Source organism: Mobula birostris, chromosome 27 (assembly GCF_030028105.1).
Source record: "Mobula birostris isolate sMobBir1 chromosome 27, sMobBir1.hap1, whole genome shotgun sequence".
In the NCBI taxonomy this organism is placed as follows: domain Eukaryota; kingdom Metazoa; phylum Chordata; class Chondrichthyes; order Myliobatiformes; family Myliobatidae; genus Mobula; species Mobula birostris.
The window spans coordinates 5,428,079-5,455,443 of record NC_092396.1 but is presented as its reverse complement, the minus strand read 5'-3'; the positions used below and the strand labels follow the sequence as shown (position 1 = coordinate 5,455,443).

Below are 27,365 nucleotides of genomic sequence, written 5' to 3'. Positions count from 1 at the left end.
CAACTAGAGGTCATAGGTTGAAGGTGAAAGGGGAAAGATTTAAAAGGGATCTAGAGGTAACTTCTGCACATGGAGGGTGGTGTGTGTATGGAATAAGCTGCCAGAGAAAATAATTGAGGCAGCTACAAAAACATTTAAAAGGTACTTGGACAGGTACATGGATAAGAAAGGTTTGGGCCAAATGTGGGCAAATGGGACCAGCTTAGATGAACATCCTGGTCAGCATTGACCAGATGGGCCAAAGAGCCTCTTTCCCTACTGCATTACTGCATAACTCTGTATGAATTAAGCTGGAGGGTGTAGAAAAGATTCACAAGGATGCTGCTGGGACTGGAGGGCTTCTGTTAGAAGGAGAGGCTGGATAGGATGGGACTGTCTTCCCCGGAGCAAAGGAGATTGACACCATAGAGAGTTTTATAAAACCATGAGGGGTGTTAGACACGGTGAATAAACACAACCTTTTTTCCAAGTATAGGGAATCTAAAATTAGAAGGCAAATGCTGAAAGTGAGAAGAGAAAAATTTAAAGGGGGCCCGAGGGAAAGGTTTCTCATACAGTGGGAAGTCGTGAGAGTCTGGAATGAGCTACCAGATGCTGAGGCTAATCCAGTTTCAGATTTATATTTGACATGTATATCGGGTGAGTGTTAGGGTCCGCGAGACCATGATGGTGGCGAATACTTCCATCAAAAAATACTGTGAAATGCACCATTGCATTAACAACCTAAGGAGGCAGGCACAGTTACATTTAAAAGGGATTTGGACGATATATAAATGGAGAGATGTTTATTTATTATTTTATTTAGAGATAAAGCACGGAACAGTCCCTCCGGCCCTTCAAGCCACACCAACCAGCAACCTGACCCGCCAGCAACTTAGCCTAATCATGGGGCAATTTACAATGACCAATCAACCCACTAACCGGTACATCATTGGACAGTGGGAGGAAACCAGAGCACTCAGAGGAAATCTTCAGGGAGGAAAATACAAACTTGCTTACAGGCATTGTCGGAATTGAATTCCGAACTCTGATGCCCCAAGATGTAGTAATTTCATGCTAACGGCTACACTACAGTGGCACCAAAATGGGACTACCCCAGGAAGGTGCCTTGGCCAGATTGGATGGGTTGGAGGTCCTGTTTCTCTGCTGCACAACTGACTAACACCTATTGGCACCACACCTCTTGTCACTGGAGCGGTGTTGGACACTGGGCGCAAGTGGGGATCTTGTTAATTATAGGAGCGTCGTCTCTGTTTGCAGGTGGCGGCAGCCTGTTTGCCATCCATGGAGACTGTGAAGCGTACGACACCAGGACAGACCGGTGGCACATGGTGGCCTCGATGTCCACGCGACGAGCACGGGTTGGTGTGGCCGCGATCGGCAACGGACTGTACGCAGTAGGGGGGTAAGGAATCACAGAAACAGCTTGCAGGGTGTGGCCGCAGCCCAGGGCCTGGGTTCCTGGACAGGCTGGTTCCCTCTTGTGTGAGAATCCAGAACAATGGTCACTGTTTTAAGTGGTTGCCCATTCAAGACAGAGATAAGTAAGTTTTTTTTTTCTCTTTCAGGGTGATGAGTCATTATAACTCTTCCTCAGTGGGTGATGAGGACAGAGCCTGTGAATACATTTAAAACATACTCAGTTGCCACCTTATTAGGTACAGGAGTGGAACCTGCTGTGGTCTTCTGCTGCCATAGCTCATCCACTTCAAGATTCAATGTGTTGTGCGTTCAGAGATGTTCTTCTGCACACTGCTTTTGTAACAAATGGTTATTGGAGTTACTGCCACTTTCCTGTCAGCTTAGACAATAAGATATAGGAGCAGAATTAGGCCAGTGGGCGCATTGAATCTGCTCAACCATTCCATTATGGCTGATGCATAATCCTTCTCAAACCCATTCTCCTGCCTTCTCCCCTTAATCTTTGATGCCCTGATTAATCAAGAATCTATCAATCTCCACCTTAAATACACCCAATGACTTGGCCTGCACAACCACCTGTGGTAATGAATTCCGCAGATTCACCAACCTCTTGGTAAAGGAATTTTTCCTCATCTCTGTTCTAAATGGATGTCCCTCAATTCTGAGGCTGTGCCCTCTGTTCCCCACTATAGGAAACATCGTCTTCACTTCCACTCTATCTAGGCCTTCCAATATTCAATAGGTTTCATTGAGATCCTCCCTTATTCTTCTAAACTCCAGAGAATACAGGCCCAGAGCCATCAAATGATCCTTGTATTTTAATCCTTTCACTCCCAGGATTATTGTCGTGAATCTCCTCTGGACCCTCTCCAATTACTGCATGTCTTTTTGATAAAGCACCCAAATCTGCTTACAGTATTCTAAATGAAGTATGACCAATGACTTGTAAAGCCTCAGCATAACATTCTTGATTTTGTATTCTAGTCTTCTCGAAATAAATGATAACATTGCATTCGCCATCCTTATCACTGACTCAGCCTGCAAGTTAACCTTTAGGAAATCCTGCATGAGGGCTCCCAAGTCCCGTCTTCACCTCTGAATTTTGAATTTTCTCCTCATTTGCATAATAGTCTACACCTTATTCCTTCTACCAAAGTGCATGACCATGCCCTTCCCTACATTATATTCCATCTGCTGCTTTCGTGCCCATTCCCCCAATCTGTCAAGCCCTTCTGCAGACACCCTGCTTCCTCAGTGCTAGCTGCTTCTTCACCTGCCTTCATATTGTCCACAAACGTGGGCACAAAACTATCAATTCCATCATCCAAATAATTGACATACTTTATAACATGTAAAGAATCAGTCCCAACACTGACTCCCGTGGAACACCACCAGCCACTGGCAGCCAACCAGACAATGCTCCTTCTATTCCCACTGTTTACCTCCTGCCAGTCAGCCAATCTTCTCTCCATGCTGATACCTTTCATGTAATACCATGGGCTCTTATCCTGTTAAGCAGCCTCTTGTACGGCTCCTTGTCAAAGGTCCTCTGAAAATCCAAATAAACAACATCCACTGACTCTCCTTTGTCTATCCTGCCTGTTACTTCCTCAAAGAGTTCCGACAGATTTGTCAGGTAAGATTTCCCCTTTGGCCTATTTTATCATGTGCCTCCAAGTATCCTGAAACACATCCTTAATAATGTTGTTCCTCTCCACACCATGTGGCATATTGGGCAGCAATTGCTGTTTCTTGAGCAATTTTGTTTTTTTTAAATGCGACTGAGTTGCTAGCTTGACACTCAACCCAGCACGGATGGAAAACGTACAAGGAGCCGGCCGGATTTGAACCCAGGACCACTCGCCTCGAAGTCGGTTGCGGATGCCACTACACCACTGACCAGCTAATCCTTAATAATAGACTCTGAACTCAGGCTAACTGGGCTATAATTTACTTTCCTCTGCTTTCTTCCCTTCATAAAGAGTGGAGTGATGTTTGCAATTTCCCAGTCCCCAGAAACCATACCATAATCGAGTGATTCTTGAAAAATCATTACTAATGCCTCCACAATCTCTTCAGCTACCTTTTTCAGAATCTGGGGTGTAGTCCATCTGGTCCAGGTGACTTATCTACTTTCTGTCCCCCGATACTCACATTTCTAGCATTTCTTTAGTGTCTTCCACAGTGAAAAATGAAGCAAAATGCTTATTCAGTTTCTCGGCCATTTCTTTGTCCCCTATTACTGTCTCTGCAATGTAATTTTCCAGTGGTCCACTCCTGTCTCTCTTTTACTCTTTATGTATTTGAAAAAACTTTTTGTATCTTCTTGTATATTATTGGCTATCTTACCTTCGTATGTCATCTTTTCTCGCTTTATGTTTTTTTAAAGTTGTCGTCTGTTGGTTTTTAAAAGATTCCCAGTCCTCTACCTTCCCACTAATTCTTGCCATATTACAGTGTATGTTCTCTCTTTAGCTTTTATGCTATCTTTGACTTCCCTTGTCAGCCACGGTTGTGTCATCCTGTCTTTAGAATACTACTGTCATGGCCTAGTTGACAGGGATGTCGCCTTGCTGAGGCATAGCTTCCTGCAGATACCAGCGATGGTGGGAAGGGTTGTGCCGTGATGTATCGGGTAGAGTCTGGTACTCTCACTACAAAATTCATTGGTGAAGAAATATACAGAATTTGTTACTGTTTAATTCAATTTGTTATCGTATGTGTAAACTGTAAAGCAGGACTTAAAAACTCCACACAAATAGCACCAGAGGTGAGGATCAAACCCAGGTCTCTGGCCCTACCAGCTGCACCTCTCTGCCACCATGCTCTGCAGGGAGCAAATTATCAACCCTCTTCCATTACCCATAAGATCGTAAGACCATTAGACACTAGAGCAGAATTAGGCCATTTGGCCCATCAGGTCTGCTCCATCATTCCATCATGGCTGGTTTGTTATCCCTTTTGACTCCAATTTCCTGCCTTCTCCCCCCGTGGAAGGTCAGACACCCTGAGCCAATAGGCTGGTCCTGGACTTATTTCCATCTGGCGTAGTTTTCATATTGTTGTTTGATTGCTTGTGGTTTTTGTATTGCTATATTTATGCTCTATTCTTGGTTGGTGCAGCTGTAACGAAACCCAGTTTCCCTCGGGATCAATAAAGTATATCTATCTATCTATCTATCTAATCTTTGATGTTCTTAGTAATCAAGAACCTATCAACTCCGCTTTAAATATAACCAATGACTTGTTCTCCACAGCTGTCTGTCGCAATGAATTCCACCCTCTGGCTAAAGAAATTCTTCCTCACCTTTCTTCAGAAGTGACGTCCGTCTATACTGAGCCTGTGTCCTCTTGTCCTAGACTCCCCCACTATTGGAAATATCATCTCCATGTCTACTTTATCGAGGCCTTTCAATATTTGATAGGTCTCAATGAGATCCCCCCCCCCATTCTTCAAAACTCCAGTGAGTACTGACCCAGAGCCTTTAAACACTCCTCATATGTTAACCCTTTCATTCCTGGGTTCATTCTCGTGAACCTCCTCCAATGCCAATACATGCTTTCTTAGATAGGGGGCCTAAATCTGCTCTCAATACTCCAAGTGTGGTCTGGCCAGTGCCTTGTAAAGGCACAGGCAAACCATCGTGAACAGGCAGCATTCTGCCTGATGAGCAGGGTACCAGCGTAAAGGGCTCTAACTCCCGTGCAGTTTTGACAGATTCCCTTCGCTGACCTCTCATCACCCAGGTACGACGGCACTTCTGACCTGTCGACTGTTGAATCCTATGATCCCGTCACCAATTCCTGGCAACCAGAGGTAGCCATGGGGACCAGGCGGAGCTGTCTTGGTGTGGCGGTACTGCACGGCTTGCTCTATGCTGTGGGTGGCTACGATGGTGCGTCGTGTTTAAACAGGTATTTGCAAGAGCCTTGTTGTAATTTTTACGTAAGAGTTGTACATCTTCTGATTTTTTTTTACATCCAGAATTAGAATTAGGTTTATTATCACTGATATGTTGTAAAATATACCATAAATGATAATATGTATATACAACTGACCTTTGACTGTTCCTGATGAGGGGTCTTGGCCCGAAACATTGCTTGTTTATTCCCATCCGTAGATGCCTTTGCCCTGTTGCCTAACCTGCTGAGTTCCTCCAGCACACTGTGTGTAATGTCTGCATATTTTGTACAGTGCTTTGCTGCCACTTTATTGGCTGATTAGAGAGTTGCAGTAACAAGCAAGCGTCTCTAATAAATTTATTTAATTGATATATAAATAAATAAGGAGGAGAGAGAGAGAGCAGCACGCCATGCGTGCGCAGCCGTCCGGTGAAAAATGATATCGTATCCGTTAAATAGGGGCCGTGGACAATTCTGATTTGATGGAGATGGACGTGAAAGCACAGAGGAACATCTGGAGAAATTTCTAAAACGCCAGTTCGCTGCTGTCGTTACTGCGTGGTCCGGAATCTTCCGGAGGGAAGGCCTCAAAATCCCCGGCTTTGCCTGCTGTTGGTGACCGAGATTGAGGTCGAATCGTTCGGATAGAGATGGCGCTCAGTACTTGGTGTTGACGAGCTGATCGGAGGCTCAAAGTTTTCGGATGATTCAGAGTCAGATTGTGGTCAGGCATGGCTGGGAGAGTTTTTCTTCCTTCTCCCGTCTGCGTGAGATGTGGGACATTTGAGAGACTTTGAACTTTTTACTGTGCTCATGGACTTTTTCATCAAGTTATGGTATTGTTGCACTGTTGTAATTATATGTTATAATGATGTGGTTTTGTTAGTTTTTTCAGTCTTGGTCTGTCCTGTGTTTCTGTGATATCACACCGGAGGAAATATTGTATAATTTCTTAATGCATGCATTACTAAATGACAATAAAAGAGGATTGCGTGTCTTCATAATCTAAACAAAAATACAGACACACAGAGAAGTGGGGTGGTTGATGGGGGCTCTTAAGGATGGATGCAGCCTTTCTGAGGCATCACCTTTTGAAGATGTCCTTGTTGCTGGGGAGGCCAGTGCCCGTGATGGAGCTGGTAGCGTTTACAAATTTCTGCAGCGGTGGCCCCTCCATGCCAGACGGTGATGCAACCAGTCAGTATAGTCTCCGCAGTATGTCTGTAGGCGCTATCCACTTGGAGGCGCTAACTACCAAAACTCAAAGTAAATTTATCATCACCAAGTACATTTATGTCACCATATACAACTCCGAGATTCATTTTCTTGTAGGCATTCACAGTAAACCCAAGAAACAGAATTGAATCAATGAGAAACCATACACAAGGCAGACAAGCAACGAAGTACAATAATCTGTGCAAGTACAAAAAGAAAAAATAAGAAATAAAGCAATAAATATTAAGACAGTGAAATGAAGAGTCCTTGTAAACGCTCCATAGGTTGTCAGAACAGTTAGTTAAGTTGAGTGAAGTTATCCCCTTTGGATCAAGAGCCTGAGGGCTGAGAGGTAATAACAGTTCCTGAACCTGGTAGTGTGAACTCTGAGGTTCCTGTACCTCCTTCCCAATGGCAGCAGTGAGAAGAGAACATGGTTTAGATGATGTGGGTCCTTGATGACGGATGCTGCTGTCCTGCGACAACACCCCTGTGGCAGATTCTGTGTGGAATGGTTAGAGATACCACTTGGATGCAGGTCCTCCAGCACTGTGAATGCACAGAAATTATCAAACATCCATTGACACCAGTCCTGCTTTTATTCTGCCCGCATTCCCATCACCTCTTCCCAGACCGTATACTCAATTTACAGTGGGCAATTACCCTGCCAAAACACGTTGTTGAGATGTGGGAGGAAAGCAGCACACCCATACGCTAACAAGGGGAGCATGCAAACGCCACACAGGCAGCATTGGAGGTCAGGACTGAAGATGGGCCTCTGACATTGTGAGGCAGGGGCTCAACCGTCTACACCACGCTCTTAGGGAGAAGGAACTCCTCCGGCAGTTTAGGAACCTGTTCAGGGTTCCCAACCTGGGTCGACAGACCCCTTGGTTAATGCTTAGGGCCTACAACATAAAAGAGGTTGGGAATCCCTGCCTCCCAATGGTGTTTAATGTCAGACTCCTGTGTTTCCACCTTCACTCCCTGAAACACACACTCTGTGGCCACTTTATGGGCCACCTCCTGTACCTAATAAAGTGACCAGTGAGTGTGTGTATGTGGTTTTCTGCTGCTGTAGTCTATCCACTTCAAGGTTTGATGTGGATTCAGAGATGCTCTTCTGCACACCGCTGTTGTAACGTGTGGTTATTTATATTACTGTCGCCTCCGTCAGCTGGAACTAGTCTGGCCATTCTCCTCTGACCTCTCTCATTAAGAAGGCATTTTCACCCACAGAGCTGCCATTCACTTGGCCTTTTTTGCTTTTCACACAGTCTTCTGTAAACTCTAACATGCAGGAAAATCCCAGGAGGTCATCAGTTTCTGAGCTACTCAAACCACCCCATCAGGGCACCAACAATCATTCTACAATCAAAGTCACTTAGGCCACATTTCTTCCCCATTCTGATGTTTGGTCTGAACAACAACTGAACCCCTTGACCATGTCTGCATGCTTTACTGCATTAAGTTGCTGCCACATGATTGGCTGTTTAGATATTTGTATTAACAAGCAGGAGTACAGATGTACCTAAGAAAGTGCGTATACGTCTTCAGGAGCGTAGCAGAGTAATGTTGATAGCTGGTAATAACACATGCCTCCTCCTGTTCTTGTATCAACAGCGCAGAGAGGTTTGACCCACTCACAGGATCCTGGTCATCTGTGGCCGCAATGAACACCAGGAGACGATACGTCAGAATTGCAACATTAGGTGGGATCTTCCTCTACTCCCCCCTCACCTGGCTCCTCCCCCTCATCCCGCTCCTTCCCTACCTCTCCCCTTCCCTTCCACCCCCTCCCCACCCCTTCCCCTCTCCTTCCCCTCCCCTCCTCCCCTTCCCCTCCCCTCCTCCCCTTCCCCCTCCACTCCCCCTCCTCCTCCCTCCTCTCCTCCCCCCCCCTCCACTCCCTCTGTTAGGCTTGAACTATTGCTTGAGGACTCAGAGATTCTGCCGATGCTGGACGTCTGGTCCGACTGTGTTCCACTGGCATCTTGTGTTTCATTCCAGATCCCAGCATCTGCGATCTCTTGTCTCCTCTGGTTACTCCTCGGTATGGAATGTGTCAGTTTTCAGGGTGACTAAATTTAAAGCAATCCTACATCCTAACGAAGGGTCTCGGCTGAAGACGTTTCCATAGACGCCGCCCAACCTTGAGCATTTTATTTTTTGTGTTCTGCTCTGAATTTCCAACATCTGCAGAATCTCTTGTCTCATCACATTGATTGTGCTGTCCTTCCAGATGGGAACCTCTACGCCGTGGGTGGTTACGACAGCTCCTCACACTTGGCAACGGTGGAAAAGTATGATCCACAAGTAAGTAGCATTTATGGTGAGAGAGGGAGGGAGAGACCACGGGCAGGCGGTCAGCATTCACACTGTGGGCTGAAGGGCCTGTTCCTGTGCTGTGCCCAGCAGTGAACAACAGGCAGGCACGGTCACGAAGCAGTTAGCGTGATGCTGTTACAGCTTGGGGCGTTTCAGAGTTCAATTCTGGCACTGTCTGTAAGGAACTTGTACTTTCTCGCCATGAATTGCACAGATTTCTTCCCACAGTCTGCTTAGTACTGGTTACTGTACTGGTTAATTGGTCATTGTACATTGTCCTGCAATTAGTCTATGGTTAAATAGGTGCGTAGCTCATCGGGCCAGAAGGGCCTGTTTCCGTGCCGTATCTCTGAATAAAGAAAATCAATAAAACCCGCAATGCATCCAAAAATACATGCCTTTGTCAGGGGACCAGAGAGCACCACAGCAGGTCCACGCCAAGCTTTTATTCTGACTAGTCCCACTGAGTTGAACCTGGACCATAACCTAGTCCTTCATACCCTTTTCATCTATGTACCTATCCAAACTTCTACTAAATGTTGCAATTGAACCCTCATCCAGCTCATTCCACGCTCTCACCACCCACTAAATGAAGAAGTTCCCTCTCTGGTTCCTTTTAAATATCTCAACTTTCACCCTCTATGACCTATAGTTGTAGCTTCACGTAACCTCGGTGAAAAAAGCCTGCTTGCATTTACCTTATCTATACTCCTCATAATTTTGTATCCCTCTATCAAATATTGTCTCATTGTCCTATGCTCTCAGGAATAAAGTCCTAAGCCATTTAACCGATCCCTATGACTCAGATCCTCATGTTCCTGGCAAATTTTCATTACACGCTTTCAATCTTATTGATCTTTTTCCTGTAGGTAGGTGACCAGAAGTACACACAATGAGCCATATGAGGCCTCATCAATGTTTCATGCACCTTCAACATAACATCCCAACTCAAGTCTAATGCTTTGATTTATGGAGGACAATCTGCCAGTAGCTCTCTTTATGACCCTATCTGCCTGTGACGCCACTTTCAAGGATTTATGGACCTGTGTTTCCAGATCCCTCTGTTCTACTGCACTTCTCAATGCCCTGCTGTTTACTGTGAAAGTCCTACCCCCGTCTGTCCTCCTAAAATGCAAAACTTAACACTTGTCTGCATTAAATTCCATTATCTGATCTGGGTTATTCAGCAAGCCGGGCAGCATCCGTGGGGATGGGAAGAGAAGTAATTTCAAGCCAAGTACCTCTATAGTGACAACATCTGTGAGTTGCTTTGGTTTGTGCATCTGTGTTCTCCCCTTTTGTTGACCTCTTGACCAAGACAGGAAGAGGGGGAGAATGGTGTTGGATCCTGATGTATGACAGAGCCAAACGTTTTTCAGGAGTCAAGAATGAGGCATAAAACTTATTTCTTAGGATTGTTTTATTAAGTGTTACAAGAGCAGAAAATGAACAAGAACAAGGATCTACATTGAAAACCCACAAATGGACAAAGAAGTCTAGAAATACAAGCTGATTCAGCCACATCTGTTGGAGGGGGTGGAGGGGAAAGGTAAAGGAAGACTACCCAGCAGTCTAGCACTTCATTTCTTAATCAGAATTAGGTTTAATATCACTGGCATATGTCGTAAGGTCTGTTGTCTTGTGGCAGCAGTACGTTGCAATACACAGTAATAAGAACTATAAATTACAGTAAGTTTGTTCATTAGTTCATTATGTGATGTGTCATATGATGTGGGCGATCTCGGTCTTTCCATGATCATGATTGTTCTTGGCAAATTTTTCTACAGAAGTGGTTTGCCCTTGCCTCCTTCTGGGCGGTGTCTTTACAAGAAGGGTGACCCCAGCCATTATCAATACTCTTCAGAGATTGTCTGCCTGTCGTCAGTGGTCGCGTAACCAGGACTTGTGATATGTACCGGCTTCTCATACGACCATCCACCGCCAGCTCCCGTGGCTTCACGTGACCCCGATCGGGGGGCTAAGCAGGTGCTGCACCTTGCCCAAGGGTGACCTGCAGGCTAGCGGAGGGAAGAAACACCTTACACCTCCATTGGTAGAGACATATCCCCTCCCCACCATCCAAAATTACAATAAGAAGTACTTAGTTTTCAAAAATTAAATTAGACAAGTAGTGCGAAAAGAGGGGGGATAACTGGAGGTGGAGTTCATGAGTTCACTGTCCATTTGGAAGTCTGAAGGTGGGGGGGAGGGAGAAACTATTCCAGGAAAGTTGAGTGTGTGTCTTCAGGCTCCTGTACCTCCTCCCTGATGCTAGTAACAAGAAGAGGGCATGCCCTGGGTGATGGGGTACCTTAATGATGGATGCTGCCTTTTTGAGGCATCGCCTCTTGAAGATGTATTGAGTGCTGGGAGGCTGGTGCCCATGATGGAGCTGGCTGAGTTTACTACTTTTTCTGATCCTGTCTGAGCATGTTTTAGACCTTGGGACATAATATTAATATTATTTAATAGTTTCTGGTGATCACCCTCTTTTTCCCCATTCCACAGTTGTGGTGTTACCTGGAACTGGATTGGAATTGGTTTTTTTTGTCATATGTATTGAGATACAGAGAAAAACTTGTCTTGCATACTGTTCATACAGATCAGATCATCACACAGTGCCTTAAGGTAGAACAAGGGAAAGTAATAACAGAATGCAGAATAAAGCGTAACAGTTACCGAGAAAGTGTGGTGCAGGTTGATATCAAGGTGCAAGATCATAATGAGGTAGATTGTGAGGCCAAGAATCCAATTTTTAGCTGATGAAGACACACAGTCCTCTTTTAATGTCATTTAGTAATGCATGCATTAAGAAATGATACATTATTTCCTCCTGTGTGATATCACAGAAACACAGGACAGACCAAAAAACTAACAAAAACCACACAATTATAACATATAATTACAACAGTGCAACAATACCATAACTTGATGAAGAAGTCCATGAGCACAGTAAAAAGTTCAGTCTCTCAAATGTCCCACATCTCACGCAGATGGGAGAAGGAAGAAAAACTCTCCCTGCCATACCCGACCCACAGTCCGACTCTGAGTCATCCGAAAACTTCGAGCCTCCGAATCAGCTCTCCGACACCAAGTACTGAGCGCCATCTCTGTCCGAACGATTCGACCTCAATCTCGGTCGCCAACAGCAGGCAAAGCCAGGGACTTTGAGGCCTTCCCTCCAGAAGGTTCCTGACCACGCAGTAACGACAGCAGCGAACGAGCATTTCAGAAATTTCTCCAGATGTTCCTCTGTGCTTTTGCGTCCGTCTCCATCAAATCAGAATTGTCCACGGCCCCTATTTAACGGATACGATATCATTTTTCACTGGAGGGCTGCGCACGCGTGGCGCGCTGCTCTCTCTCCTCCCTCCTGTGTTGCATCCTGCGATGCAAACGACACATTTGACTGTATATTTCGATGTAGATGTGACAAATAAAGCCAATCTAATCTGAAGTGAGAAGCTGGGTGGTGATAGGTGGATACGGCGCAAAGCGTTCGTTTTGCGTGAAAGTTCATTCTGTGCACGGCTATGTCGAGGTAGAACACAGGAAACTGAGTGCGGAATGTTGTTTCCCATTGCGCTGAAGGGCCCCTCACCTGAAACGTTAATGCTGCTTCTCTCCCCACAGATGCTGTCTGACTGCAGCCGGGACCTGGTCCAGGCACTCTGCAGTTCATGTTCTGTGTATTGTTCATTCACTTTTTTGTTCTTTGCACATTTGACATGTGTCAATCTTTGTTGTGTGGGGTTTTCATGGGGTTCTTGTACACCTTCCCCGCTCCCCACCTTCTTCCCCCTTCCTTTCCACTCCTGAGGGAAGGTCACGGCCTGAAACATCCTACCTGACCTGCTGATCTCCTCCAGCATTTTGTGTGCGTTGCTCAGGATTTCCAGCATTGTCTATGGAGGCCAATTTATTGACTATATTTAAAGCAGAGGTTGATAGATCCTTGGTTAGTCAGGGCAACAAAGGTTACAGGGAGAAGGCAGAAGAATGGTTTTGACAGGGATAATAATCAGCCATGATGAAATGGCAGCGCAGACTTGATGGGCTGAATGGCCTAATTCAGCTCTTATCGATTCTATTGCATTTCTTTGTTTTGTGGACGCCTGCAAGAAGATGAATCTGGAGGTTGTACGTGGTATGCATACTTTGATAATAAATACTTTGAACTTTGACCTGTTGTCCTCCGAGGTTCATCACTGGCATCAACCGTTCACTGTTTCTCTGTGTAGACCAACACCTGGACCACCATCGCCAACATGCTGAGCCGCCGGAGCAGTGCCGGTGTGGCGGTGCTGGAGGGGATGCTGTACGTCGCCGGTGGCAATGATGGGACCAGCTGCCTTAACTCTGTGGAGAGATACAACCCAAAAACCAACACGTGGGAGAGCGTGGCGCCTATGAACATCAGACGGTAGGTGCAAGCTTAACAAAGTGTATTTATTGGTATTGCATGACCTCCTGTACTACCAAGATGAGAATACCTTAGGTTGGAGGAGCAACAGCTCATATTCTGCCTGGGTAGGCTCCAACCTGGTGGCATAAACATCAATTTCTCTAACTTCCAGTAACTTCACACTCCGCTCTCTTCTCTCTCTGTCCATTCCCAATTCTGGCTCTCCTCCCACCTCATCTCCTCACCTGCCCATCACGTCCCTCTGGTGCCCCTCCTCCTTCCCTTTCTCCCATTGTCCAGATCCTCTCCTATCAGATTCCTTCTTCTCCCCTGTATCTCTTCCACCTATCTCCTCCCAGCTTCTCATTTCTTCTCCCCCCCCAAACTTTCTACCCTCCTTCCCTCTCACCTGGTCTCACCTATCACCTACTCCTCTCCTCCCCCTCCATCCATCTTCTTTTTTTGGATATGGCCCCCTTCCTCTCCAGTCCTAATGAAGGGTTTTGGCCCAAATCATCAAGTGCTACCTGACCTGCTGAATTCCTCCAGCATTTTGCATGTGTTACTCTGGATTTCCAGCATCTCCAGAACCGCTTGTGTTTATCGACATTGCAATAATTTTGGGGGGTGATGCTAGAGTTGACGCATTGAGGAACACTTAAGATAACTCCCAGATAGGCACATGATGTAAGAAAAATGGTGGAGTATGGGATGTATAGGAGGCAAGGGTTAGATTGATTGTGAAGTAGGTTGAAAGGTCAGTGCAATACTTTGGGCCAGTTGATGTGGAAGCTTTAGTGAAGGTGTAGAGGCGATTTGCCTGGATAGGTTGAGTGTGGGTTGATATTCTAGACTCTCTTACTAATAGAAACATATTCACTTTGTCCATTCTATCCAGCCCTCTCAGTATTTGTTAGGTTTCAGTGCGATCTCTCCTCACCCTTCTGAACCCCATCAAGTACAGGCCTAGAAACATCCAACATTTCTAATACAATAAAACTTTCATTCCAGGATCATTCGTGCGAATGTCCTCTGGATCCTCTCCTTCCTTAGATATGGGGCCCAAATATGCTTACAATATTCAAAAGGTGGCCTGACTGATGCCTTACAAAGCCACAGCGTCCCATCATGGCTTCTGTGTCTTGTCCTCTTGAAATGAATGCTAAGGCCCACCTCACCCACGTCGACCTTTAGGCCTATCTAATCAGTTCATTAAAATCTTTTAGTGAATAAATATCGTCATGGTGGCTATCCCTCGAGGTCGAGGATGATGATCTTCGTTCTGAAGAAGTGTCCCACAGAGTGAAGACGCCTATGCGCGTATTTGTTTAACGTGTACTTGATGTTGCACTCCAAGAAGCATATGATACTTCACAAATCAACCAACTGATTCCAATGGCATGGAAACCACGACGGTTGAAGCTGATGGATTTGTTGCAGCCTTGATCGGCCTTCACAGCCGTTGGGTTCGAAGTAACTTCGTCCACCTGCTCCACCGTTGAGGTCTTGGTTGGATTGTTCTTTGTCAGGGACCTCACCCTTGACCTTACCGCCATGGGTGACCCTACCAGGAGCATAGCTCCAGACGGCATTGCTCTCAGGATCACAGGACCACACAAGCCTCTCCACCACGACAAGGTGACAATCCACGGAGAAGTAAATAAATATAACTAAAGATGAATTAGAACATTCTCAAATGAGTGCGTCTCTAATAGCTGATTGTTTGGGAATTCCCCATCTGGCCATGGACAGTGGGGTGACCATGTGTCAGAAACGTGACCCCGGGTGTTCCCTGACACTGTGGTCCAGAAGAGGTTCACCAGGAAGCTGCCTGGATTAGAGGAGGGGTTGGACAAACTAGGGTTGTTTTCCCTGGTGTATCAGAGGCTGAGGGAGACCTGACGGAAGTTTCTAAAATGATAGACGGCATAGATGGGACAGACAGTCAGGCTTATTTTTTATCCAGGGGTAGAAGCTTCAAGTAGGAGGAGGGATGCATTCAAAGTGAGAGGGAGAAGGTTTAAGACCATAAGACATAGGGGCAGAATTAGGCCACTTGGCCCATCAAGTCTGCTCCACCATTCGATCATGGCTGATTTATTATCCCTCTCAATCCCACTCTCCTGCCCTCTCCCCATAACGTTGGATACCCTGACTAACCAAGAACCTATCAACCTCTGCTCTTAGTCCTGACGAAGGGTCTCGGCCCGAAACGTTGACTGTTCCTCTTCCTAGAGATGCTGCCTGGCCTGCTGCGATCACCAGCAACTTTTATGTGTGTAACCTCTGCTTTAAATACAGTCAATGACTTGGCCTCCCCAGTAATCCGTGGCAAATAATTCCCACAGACAACTGTACAGGCCAAGATTCACCACCCCCTGGCTAAAGAAATTTCTTCTCATTTCTGGTCCTAGACTCACCCACATTAAGAAACATCTTCTTCACATTCACTCTTGCCCTTCCAATATTCAATAGGTTTCCGTGAGGCCTCCACATCAATCTTCTAAACTTCGGCGAGTACGGGCCCAGAGCCATCAAATGCTCCTCGTACGTTAATCCTTTCCTTCTCAGGATCGTTCTCATGAACCTCCCCCGAGCCCTCCCCAATGCCTACTCATCTTTTCTTGGATAAGGGGCTCAAAACTGCTCACAATACTCCAAGTGCAGTCTGACCAATGCCTTATAAAGCCTCAGCATCACATCTTTGCTCATATATTCTAGTTCTCTCAAAATGAATGCCAACACTGCATTCGCCATCCTTTTACCAGCGACTCAACTTGCAGGTTACCTTTCGGGAATCCTGCACGTGGACCCCCAAGCCCCTTTGCACCTTTGATTTTTGTATTTTCTCCCTGCTTAGAAAATAGTCAACCCCTTTAATCCTTCTACAAAAGTGCATGACCATACACTTCCCTGCCCTATATTCCATCTATCACTTCTTTCCCCATTTGCCCAGTCTGTCCAAGTCCTTCTGCAGACTCCCTGCTTCCTCAACACTACCTCCCCCTCCACCTATCTTTGTATTAGGAGTGGTGTGTGGGGCAGATTTTTTTTTGCAGAGGGAGGGGTAGGTGCCTGGAACGTCCTGCCGGAGATGGTGCTGGAAGCTGATGTGTGAGCAATGTGTAAGGGGCTGTTTGTTAGACACATGAATGTGCAGGGAATGGAGGGCGATGGATTGTGTGCAGGCAGATGAAGTCTGGTTTAATTTGGACATTGTTTTCCACACAGCCATTGTGGTCTGAAGAGCCTCTTCCCGTGCTGTACTGTTCTATGTTCTATTTTCTAATGTGGGAGGTGTGTGGCTGGAGCAGGGGTTTAGAGCTTGTGCATATTTCCCTTTCCCGTTTAACTCAGCTGGTTTGCTGTAATATTTACTGCACTGCTTTGTAATGTTGAGACGGTGAAATTAGTACATAAGCAGTTCACACAGTGCTGGAGGAACTCAATGGGTCAGGGTGCATCTTTGGAGGGGAATAAACATTCGAGTTTCAGGTTGAGACCCTTGCATCTGGTCTGAGTAAAAATGTGTGGGAGTCATTTCCAGTAATTGAGAAAAATTGCTAAACCAGCACCACTAATGTCCCAATTAATGCCAGATTATTTGAGTTGGACTGTAATGGAAAATATTAAAACAGGTGAAGTTTCTGGGGGTTGGTAACACCGCAGTTGCTGTCTCAGGGATACAGCTGTGTGGTCAAAAATATCGTACTTCCACACTCTCTCTTTGGAGGGCCACCGCTACACAGCGGTGAAGCAGACAGGCAGATACAATGATAGTTGACCTTCAGGATGCCTTTGACCTCTGTTTGATTGCACATTCTTCGAAATCCACAACATCCTCCGTTGCAAAAGGTGGAAAGCTCCAAACTACCGGGTTCAAGTTCAGTTTATTGTCATTCAACGGGACACATGCACAGCGCCAAATGAAACGACATTTGACTGGATCAAGGTGCTCAACACAGTACGTATGTCACTCATAACACAAAGTAATATTACCACTCATAAATTCGTGAATAATAGGCTGCATTTGCAGCACAGGGTACAAAGTAAGCAGTATAACGCTACCGGCGATTCATGTGTGATGAATCCTGGGTGGTGACAGGGAGTTCGATAGTCTCACAGCCTGGGGGAAGAAGCTGTTTCCCATCCAAACAGTTCTTGTCCTAATGCTACGGTATCTCCTGCCAAGTGGTAGGGGATCAAAGAGATTGTTGGATGGATGGGAGGGATCATTGACAATGCTAAGGGCTCTGTGTACACAGCACTCCTGATAAATATCTCCTGATGGGTGGATGAGAGACTCTGATTATCCTCTCAGCAGTCCTCGCAATGCTTTGTAGAGTTTACAGTCAGATGCCTCACAATTCCCGTACCAGATGGTGCTGCAGCTGGTCGGGACACCCTCGATGGTGCTCCTGTAAAAGTTGGTTAGAATGGGGAGGGGGGCAGCCTCAATCTCTTCAGGAGGTGAAGACGTTGTTGTGTTTTCTTGACCAAAGAGGTGGTGTCATAGCCAGCACTGTTCAAGCTGACCTTTGTCTCGGTGACTTGCGTTAGGCATGTGCACTTTGTCCACAGCCCAGGCCTGACACTCGCACCTCTCGCTCTCCGGATCTGGGGCCTCTGTGCAGACACCATGAGCAATCCTTCCCCTCAGCTCCTGGCCTGTGAAATGGAAACAGGCCTGGCAAAAATAGAACAGTGTTGTCAAGCTAGAAATGTCCTGGGGCAGAATAGATCACGGGATCACAAAAAGCAGAAAGAAACACCAGACTCTTCCCTGCCCCAAGTGTTGAGAGAAATCAATAAATCTCACAGTCTTTTAATCACAGTGTGAATAATGGCACACTAGCGGCTGACTGTTTTACACTAACCTTTTCCTGCCCAGAAATGATCTCTGCTGCTTCAAAGCTTATTATCAAATATGTTCTTCATTAGTCAGGGCATCAAAGGTATTGGGAGAAGGCAGGAGAATGGGGGTGAGAGGGATAATAAAACAGCCGTGATCAAATGATGGAGACTTCCCAATGGGCTGATTGGCCTGATTCTACTCCTACACCTTATGGTCTAATGATTGTGGAAAATGACGTTTCGTTATTGTCGAATACTATCAAAGTACGTATATGTCACCCTTTATTAGTTTGAGATTCATTTTCTTTTCAGGCATTTACAGGAAAATAAAGAAATTCAATAGAATTTATGAAAAACAATAGATAAAGACTGGCAAAAAACCAATGTGCAAAATTCATCCCTAGTACTCAACTAAACTTGTCATTTTCTACAATCATAAGGCATGGGGGGAGAATTATACCATTCGGCCCATCGAGTCTGCTTTACCATTCCACCACGTCTGATTTATTATCCTTCTCAACCCCATTCTCCTGCCTTCTCCCTGTAACCTCTGATGCCCTTAACTAATCAAGAACCTGTCGACCTCCACTCTAAATGTGCCCAATGACTTGGCCTCCACAGCCATCTGTGGCAATGAATTCCATAGATTCACCACTCTCCGGCTAAAGAAATTCCTCCTTATCTCTGTTCTAAGTGGATGCCCCTCTATTCTGAGGCTGTGTCCTCGGGTCTAGACTCTCCCACTACTGGAAGCAGCCACTCCACATCCACTCTATTTAGGCCTTTCAGTATTTGATAGGTTACAATGAAATTCCCCCTCGTTCTTCTGGATTCAACTGAGTACAGGCCCAAAGCTACCAAAGGCATGCTCCCTCTCTCCTTCCCTCTCCCCTTCCCTCTCCCTCTCTCTCGTATGGCATGTCAACGGAGACCAGACCCCTGTTCAGTGTTTTCCATTCCCTCTCCCCCAGGTGAAATTCTGGCCATGAACTTTCTGCTCCACTGCGGTCACTGACGCTTCATGTAAAGCACCCTTGTGTCGCTCAGTTCAGAGAGACTAGTTATCGGCTGTAATGCCACAGCTCAGAATCAGGCCAGGCAGACTCGATGGGCTGAATGGCCTCACTCTGCCCCTATGTCTTTTGGTCTTCTGGAGGGAAAGAGTCGACAGATCCCCAGCCCGCGCACTGGTATGTAGAGCTGTTGCAGTGCCAGCTCATTCCAGCCCACTTGTTTGTGCGAGGAATGTGAGTGTGGTTCAGAGCACCAGGCCAGCAGTGGAGGAATGCTGCTGGGCTGCGAGCCAGACGAGTGGTTGAGCAAGATGGTGGCAATGGGCGGGGCAGGAATGCAGATCCATTCCCACAGCTGCCACAGAGTGAGTTCCCAGGCATTCCAGTGGCACAGATAACAGAGCTGCTCTCTCATAGTTCCAGTAACCCTGACCTCTGGTGCTCTCCGTGTGGAGTTTGAACGTCACCCCGCCTCATGCTGTGGATTTTCCCTGGATTCTCTGAATCCACACCTCTAAACTTCTGGGTCGGGAGATTAATTGGCCGCTCTAAACTTCAAAGTAAATTTATCACCAAAGTACAAATATGTCTCTGTATGCAACCCCTGAGATTCATTTTCCTGTGGGCATCCGTTAGTCTTGCAAGACCATGGATCTGTGCCTGGAAAGTCTTCACTCCCCAGGGCGCAGGCCTGGGCAAGGTTGTATGGAAGACCGGCAGTTGCCCATGCTGCAAGTCTCCCCTCTCCACGACACCGATGTTGTCCAAGGGAAGGGCATTAGGACCCATACAGCTTGGCACCAGTGTCGTCACAGAGCAATGTGTGATTAAGTGCCTTGCTCAAGGACACAACACATTCCCTCGGCTGGGGCTCGAACTCATGACCTTCAGGTAGCTAGTCCAATGCCTTAACCACTTGGCCACGTGCCCACACAAAAGATAATAAATTGTACAAATAGAAAAAGAAAACAAACAAAAGAATACTAATAATAAAAAAAACAAGCAATAGATATCGAGAACACGAGACGAAGAGTCCTTGAAAGAGAGTCCATAGGTTGTGGGAACATTTCAGTGTTGGAATGAGTGAATTGATCCCCTCTGGGTCAGGAGCCTGACAGTAGAGGGTTAACGGTCCCCCTTATGCGCAGCAGTATAGCGGTTAACGTAACGACGGCAACCCAGGATCAACTCCACCGCTGCCTGTAAGGAGTTTGTACATTCTCCAGTTTCCTCCCACAGTCCAAAGACGTACGGTCTGATAGGTTAATTAGTCTCGTGGGTGTAATGGGGCAGTGTGGCCTCGTTGGTCCGGAAGGGCCTGTATCTCTAAATAAAATAAACCGCGAAGTTGAAATCGGTGCTGGTATTGGGATGTGTGGGGGAAGAGTTGATGGGAATGTAGGAAGATCCCAAACGTTGGCAACCTTGGAGCAAGGTAATCAGGCTGTTGTGGTTTGTGTAACTTTAAAGGAGTTACTGTACATTCAGTGAAGCCTCTGTATCCTGGCAGAATAGAAAGTCAGATGCGTGTTCACAGGAATCGGGGGTGAAGTCCACTGTGTTCTGTCCCAGTGGGTAAAAAGAGTGGCACAAATGCTGATGGTACTTGATGGGTCTGTACTGTGCTGTAGTGTTCTATATTCTAAGTCTAGTCTACCGTGCTGACAGAAGTCCATGTGTCTGTAATGATGTCACACTTTAACCTTTGCCCTTTCCAGGAGCACGCACGACCTCGTGGCGATGGACGGGTGGCTTTATGCAGTTGGAGGGAATGATGGCAGCTCAAGCCTTAACTCCATTGAGAAGTACAACCCTCGCACCAACAAGTGGGTGGCAGCCTCCTGCATGTTCACCCGGCGGAGCAGCGTGGGTGTTGCCGTGCTCGAACTGCTCAACTTCCCCCCTCCGTCTTCGCCCACCCTCTCAGTTTCTTCCACCAGCCTCTAACGCTCGAGCCAGAGGCCGGGCATTACCTCAGTACGAACACACAGTCCTCCTCGAAGGAGCCAGCCGCCGCCACGTGACTTTCCCTAGGGGCTGGCTCTGCTGCAGAATTTTTTTTTTGGGGTACCATCAGCATCAACAAGACGACATCCCGAGCACCAGAAGGGAGGCTCCCACCTCGCCACTGTTGTAGCATAAGATGGAGTGAAGACACTACAGCCATGATCCGATTGTACATTGTGAACTGGCTTTACTCCAGGCGCCTGGGGTCAGTTCTGGAACCTCCAGACTTTAGTTGGGGGTTGGAATTCATCCAACCCTGACATCAGCTCAAGAGGTTGAGAACTGACGCGATTGCCGACAATGTCTCTGGAAGTTAGGCCAACGCCCAAGTGGCTCTATTTGAGAAACCCACAGTACTAAGCAAACACAGGCTCTGTTGTTTTCTGAGCCCTATTCCATCTGAGGTTGGTTTCTTCTTGGCATGTTGCACGTTTATTTAATGTCAAAGAAAAATCACCGATAGCCCACACGAGTGACAAGAAATGTGGTTACTGAGCGCAGTGGTGATCACCAAACACCTCCTTTACAACGACTTCCTCAAAGTTGCTAAGTTATTTTCAAAACTATGTAGCATATTACTTCACATATCAGCTCCTTGGTAATGACCATAACCAGAATACAGAACATTGGACACAAAAAGATGCAGGTGAATGGGCAGTAATATTCCACATCCTCTGGGTTCAGGCATCTAACAGAATGCAGAAATAAGCTGTATATTTGGTACTGACCACCACCAGTGGGTTCCCTCATGACTCACTAAGTTAATGCTTACTAGGGGCAAGAAGACTATTTAATGTATTCAGTACTGTGCAAAAGTCTTAGGTATATATATATCTCTCTCGGATGCCAAAGGGTTTTGCACAGTGCTGTGTTTGTCAACGTGGAGTGGAGAGCGAGTTTGAAAGTCTGGTGGGAGCAAAGGATGTTGGGAATGGCGAGGAAGGCGCGCCGTGGCAGAGGTGTGGGGGAGTGGCAGGGGTGGGGAGGTGCGGCGCGGGTACAGACACACCCAGTCCTGAGACCCCAGGTGAGGTCATTTGATTCCAAACAATTAGTTTATTGATCATTACAGAATGTCTCTCTGGTGCTTCCCACTCCCTCCCCTCTCCCTTCCCCTTTTCCCAACCATGATTCCCCTTTCCCACTCTCAGTCCACAACAGAGACCCATATCAGAATCAGGTTTATCATCACTCACATATGTCATGTTTTTTTTGTGGCAGCAGTACAGTGCAATACATAAAATTACTACAGTACCGTGCAAAAGTCTTCGGCACCCTAGTTATACGTATCTGCCTAAGACTTCTGCACAGTACTGAATCTTTTTAAATGGCAGTTACGTAGGCTTCTGTTCATTTGCCTTCACCTTTTGCAAACAAGTTTATTTTAACTTACTGTCATCCTCTGGTCTCCACGTCGTTAGTAACAGACAAATCAGAGTCAAGTTTATTATTAGTCTGATATGACATGGTTAGTTTTGTGGCAGCGGTACAGTGCAAAGAAATAGAAAAGCAGAGGAAATAGTTGATTGTGAACCTTATTGAGAAAGCAAGGATTGGGCATGATCTACTGAACATTTTATCTTCATTTCTCCTGGGAGATGCAGAAAAGATGTGGAAGATGTGTTATGGTTACAGTTTTGCTTAAAGTTGATCCTCCTCTAATCCACCTCCCCACAAGGTGAATTGTAATATGGTTCTCCAACATGGTTGCAATGCTGCCCCTCTCTGTAGGTCATTGTCACCCGCTCTTACAGCTCCTGGATCGGGGGTTCTGAACCCTTTTTATGCCGTGGACCAATACCATTAAGCAGGGGCACCATGGACCCCAGGCTGGGAGCCCCTGTCCTGGATAGTGTGTGCTTAACCAGACCTGTATTTCCATTTTATAGGGTGCCACAGTGGAGCAGCCATTAGTGTGACACTATTGCAGCTTTGGGGCGTCGGAGTTTGGAGTTCCTCTCTAAGGCATGCTGTGAGAAATTTGTACGTCCTTTCTGCGGGTGTGTGGGTTTCCTCCCACATTCCAAAGACATACTGGTTAGTAGGTTAATTGGTCATTGTAAATTGTCTAGTGTTAAATAGGTAGGTTGCTGGGCAGTGGGACTCAAAAGGCGCTGTATCTCTGAATTAGGGGTTCCCCACCTTTTTCATGTCATAGACCCTTTCTCATTAACCGAGGGGTCTGTGAACCCCAGGGTGGGAACCCCTGCTCTAAATAAAATAATCTTTTAAAAATCACAACTAAAGCCCTTAACGGCAAAACCATGTTTTTCACAAAGATATACTGTGATGCAGCGATCTGAGCTAAACTGAATCTGAAGTTTTACTCAACCAAAAGACATCAAAGTTGCTGGTGAATGCAGCAGGCCAGGCAGCATCTCTAGGAAGAGTTACAGTCGATGTTTCAGTCTTAAGTTTTACTGTTGACTTTTCAGGACAAGACACTTCGTCGTGTCTCAGCCTAAAATGTCAACTGTTTATTTCCCTCCAGAGATGCTGCCTGACCTGCTGAGTCCCTCCAGCATGTTGTGGGCGTTGCTCTGTATTTCCAGCATCTGTAGAATCTCTTGTGGTAAAGGTATACAGTGATGCTGCAATCTAAACTAAACAAAATTGTGAATGTGGAAGATACACAGAGGGTCAGGCAGCATCTATTTCTCCAACATTTGGTAATTTCTTTCCTCCCAGACCCTTCCCTCTTCTTCAATTCCTCTCTCTGGCCTCTTCCCTCTTTTCCTGACCTGCCTATCACTCCTCGCTGGATCTCCTCCTCCTCCTTGCCTATGGTCCACTCCTCCTCCTATCAGATTCCTCCTCCAGCCCTTTTACCTTTTCCACCTATCACCTCTCAGCTTCTTACTTCATTCCCCCTCCCCAACCCAGCTGGCTTCACCTATCTCCTTATAGTTTGCCCTCCTTCCCCTCCTCTCACCTTCTTATCTTGGCATCTTCCACCTTTGCTTTTCAGTCCTGATGAGTTTTGACATGAAAAGTCTACTGTTAATTCATTTACATAAATGCTGCCCGACCCACTGAGTTCCTCCAGCATGTTGTGTGTGATTTTCTGGATTTCCAGCATCTGTAGAATCTCTGGTGTTTAACCTTCCCTTGCCTTGTGTGGTTCTGCTCATCCAAAGTTTCAGTAACTGTGTGGGCATTTCCCTGGGCAGAAATGGCCAATACGAGAGGGTATAATTTCAAAGTGTTTGGAAGAAACTACTGGGGGTGGTGTCAGAGGCAGGTTTTTTAAACACAAAATGGTGGGTGCATGGAATGCTCTGCATTTTTAAAAAATTCAATTCAGCAGTGCAAAAAGAGAAGTTTCAGCTATCGTAGTCCAGACGGAATATCTGATGATTCCCCTTGGAGCAAAGAGTCATCACTTTCCGGTCATTTTAATTTTAAATGTGGGGTAAGTTAACCAAAATCAATGTAAAGTATCGATCAGTAGAGGAAAATGTCAAACATATAAGGAGTCATATTAGTCATGATCTATTGATGGCAGACGTCCAAAGGAGCGAAATGGCTTCATCCTGGTCCAACGTTTCAATCTGCACGTTTTTGTCAGTGAATGTGTGGAGATGATAAGATCTGATGAGGCAAGTGTGGGAATCAGAATCAGAATCAGTTTCATATCACTGGCACATGACGTGGAATTCATTATTTTGCAGCAGCAGTACTTTGCATTGCACAATCATAAAAACTGTAAATTATAATAAGTAATATATATAAATTAAACAAGTAGTGCAAAAAGAGAGCAAAAGAAAGAGAGAACTAGAAAAAAAATTGACGTAGTGTACGTGAGTTCATTGTCCAATCAGAAATCTAATGGTGGAGGGGAAGAAGCTGTTCCTAAAGTGTGTGTGTGTGTGTGTGTGTCTCTGTCTCTGTCTTCAGGCTCCTATACCACCTCCTTGATGCTAGCAATGAGAAGAGGGCATATCTGCATGATGGGGGCCTTTAATGATGGATGTCACCATTTTGAGGCATCGCCTTTTGAAGATGCCCTCGATGCTGGGGAAGCTAGTGTCCATATTGGAGCTGGCAGTTTACAACTTTCTACAGCTTTTTCTGATCTTGTGCAGTGTCCCCTCCATACTAGCCGGAGATGAAACCAGTTAGAATGCTCTCCACAGTACATCTGTAGAATTCTGCTAAAGGGCAGAATATTTAGGCTAAACTATATGTGATGGTGCTATATCCAACTCTTCCTTTCACTCTCTGACACAGCAGATCCATTTTCATCCCGTTACTAAGAACAACCATTTACATAAAGAAGGAATCCGATTAATTGTGACTCGAGTGCAAATGAAAATAACTAGCTGCCAGAAACCCAAAATAAAAACAAAATGCTGGAAAGACTCATTAGGTAAGGCAGCATCTGTGGAAAGAGAAAAAGAGGTTTGGGTCAAAAACCATTTGTCAGAATTGAATTGGTGACCTAGAGAGGGAGTAATTCTGTGTGAGGTCAGAGGGAAGAAACAAGACCACAAGACATCGGAGCACATACCATTCAGCCCATCAAATATGCTCCACTATTCCATCATAGTTGACTTATTTTCTCTTTTCACCTCAATATCCTGCTTTCTCCCTGTAATCTTTGACACCCTTACGAAACAGGAACCTATCAACTTCCTCATTAAATATACCCAATGACTTGGCCTCCACGGCTGTCCGTGGCAATGAATTTCACAGATTCACTAGCCTCTGGCTAAAGAAATTCCTCCTCACCTCTATTCTAGATGGACGTCCCTCTATTCTGAGGCTGTGCCCTCTAATCCTAGACTCCCCCACTATAGGAGATATCCTCTCTACGTCCACTCTATCCGGGTCTTTCAATATTTGATAGGTTGCAGTGAGATTCCCACCAACCCCCCCCCCACCCCCATTCTACAGTCAGTGCGTTCCTCATACGTTAACCCTTTCATTCCGGGATAATTCTTGTAAGCCTCTTCTAGGTTGGTCTGATCCACCTCAATCCATCTCAGAAAGATGGTCAGTTGTCAAAATGGGCTCCCCACCCTACAAACCTTTTGTAAGTTTACTCCTCATGCAGCTGATCACTTGTTTTCATTTTCTTTCTCTGTTAGATTTTGCTCCTCCTTAACCTCGGTGCAATGACTTAGCTTCCACGTGTGCAGCTACAAAGAAAATGAGATGTTTGAACAGGCTGGTGAAATGCCACGGGTCTATTTTAATTTACTGTTAACACATGTGAAATTGTTGCTTATTTATGGGTAATTTATGTTATGTGAAATGTTTTCATTACCTTTGCACTAAAAGAAATAGCAATACAAGCTGTCAAGTGAAATAAATGTCCTTTTCTATGACCGTTGGAGTTGGTTCATTTGTCTATGAAAAGATTCCAGATTTCCACTGAAATGAAAATGCATTAGAGTCATGAGGAGATAGAGATAGAGGTGCCTTAGGCCTCTGTGCTGACCATTAAAACTCACACCAATCTGATATTAATCCCATTTTTGTTTATTTTTGTGGTTCCTTAAGGTTGTCATAGACAGGAGAGAGGCGGGAATAGTAGGGATATGCTCCCACTGCCTATTAAGTCCTCCTAAAGCCATGCGTTCAAACAGCCTCTGACAACAAGTCCAGGTCCTGACCTCACGTGTGCCTCAGCCACAAAGCCCGGTGGAACCGTTTCTGCTGACAGGAGAAGGAGTAAAGGTGGGCCGCTGGCACCTTAAAACCAGTCGCGGTGGGAGGTGGGACTTGTCGGCCGTGGTTGGCAGCTCATCTCGGAGAAGGAAAACTGCTCTCGGACCTCTGCTGCCTTGCAACTATACCCACTTGTGGGGAAGGATTTGGGTGTAAACCCCGAGGGAAAATTCGGAGCTGGAGTCCCCTAAGGCAGTCCTATGTTGAGTTCAACGCTGACTGGCAACTGTTCGGCTGCCAAACAGTCTTGGTCTTTGCTGGTCCTCTGGGGTCATCAGCCGTGTGGAGAGGGGTGAGCCTGCGACACGGGCAACAGCTTGCTCTGCATATCGTGCTGGCCTGGCTTGTGTATCAACGGATGGCGCTGCACCAACAATGTAGTTGGCAAGGATGCAGCGTCCTTGCTAGGTCCCTGCCAAAGGAGTTTCTCACATTCACTCCTGTTGGTGGTATGGTAGCGTTGTGGTTACCATGATGCTATACAGCACCAACAATCACCAATTGGGCAGCACTGGAGGTCGGGCTTCACACAGACAGCACCAGAG

The 27,365-nt window shown here is 46.0% G+C and overlaps 1 protein-coding gene across 6 annotated transcripts in view; it reads left to right on the top strand.

The window, feature by feature from the left end:
• Nucleotides 1-26,469, top strand: part of klhl17 (kelch-like family member 17) — a 69,588-nt gene extending 43,119 nt beyond the window's left edge. For 4 of the 6 annotated variants that reach the window (XM_072245290.1, XM_072245287.1, XM_072245288.1 and 1 more), the window contains 6 exons: nucleotides 1,261-1,405; nucleotides 5,170-5,337; nucleotides 8,164-8,252; nucleotides 8,783-8,856; nucleotides 13,110-13,291; nucleotides 20,859-26,469. In XM_072245290.1, the coding sequence (XP_072101391.1) occupies nucleotides 1,261-1,405; nucleotides 5,170-5,337; nucleotides 8,164-8,252; nucleotides 8,783-8,856; nucleotides 13,110-13,291; nucleotides 20,859-21,087 (887 nt within the window). In that variant the 3' untranslated portion in view covers nucleotides 21,088-26,469. The remainder of the gene's footprint in view (nucleotides 1-1,260; nucleotides 1,406-5,169; nucleotides 5,338-8,163; nucleotides 8,253-8,782; nucleotides 8,857-13,109; nucleotides 13,292-20,858) is intronic. The other 2 variants (XM_072245291.1, XM_072245293.1) reach the window with 2 other exon arrangements.
• Nucleotides 26,470-27,365: the final 896 nt, after the last annotated feature.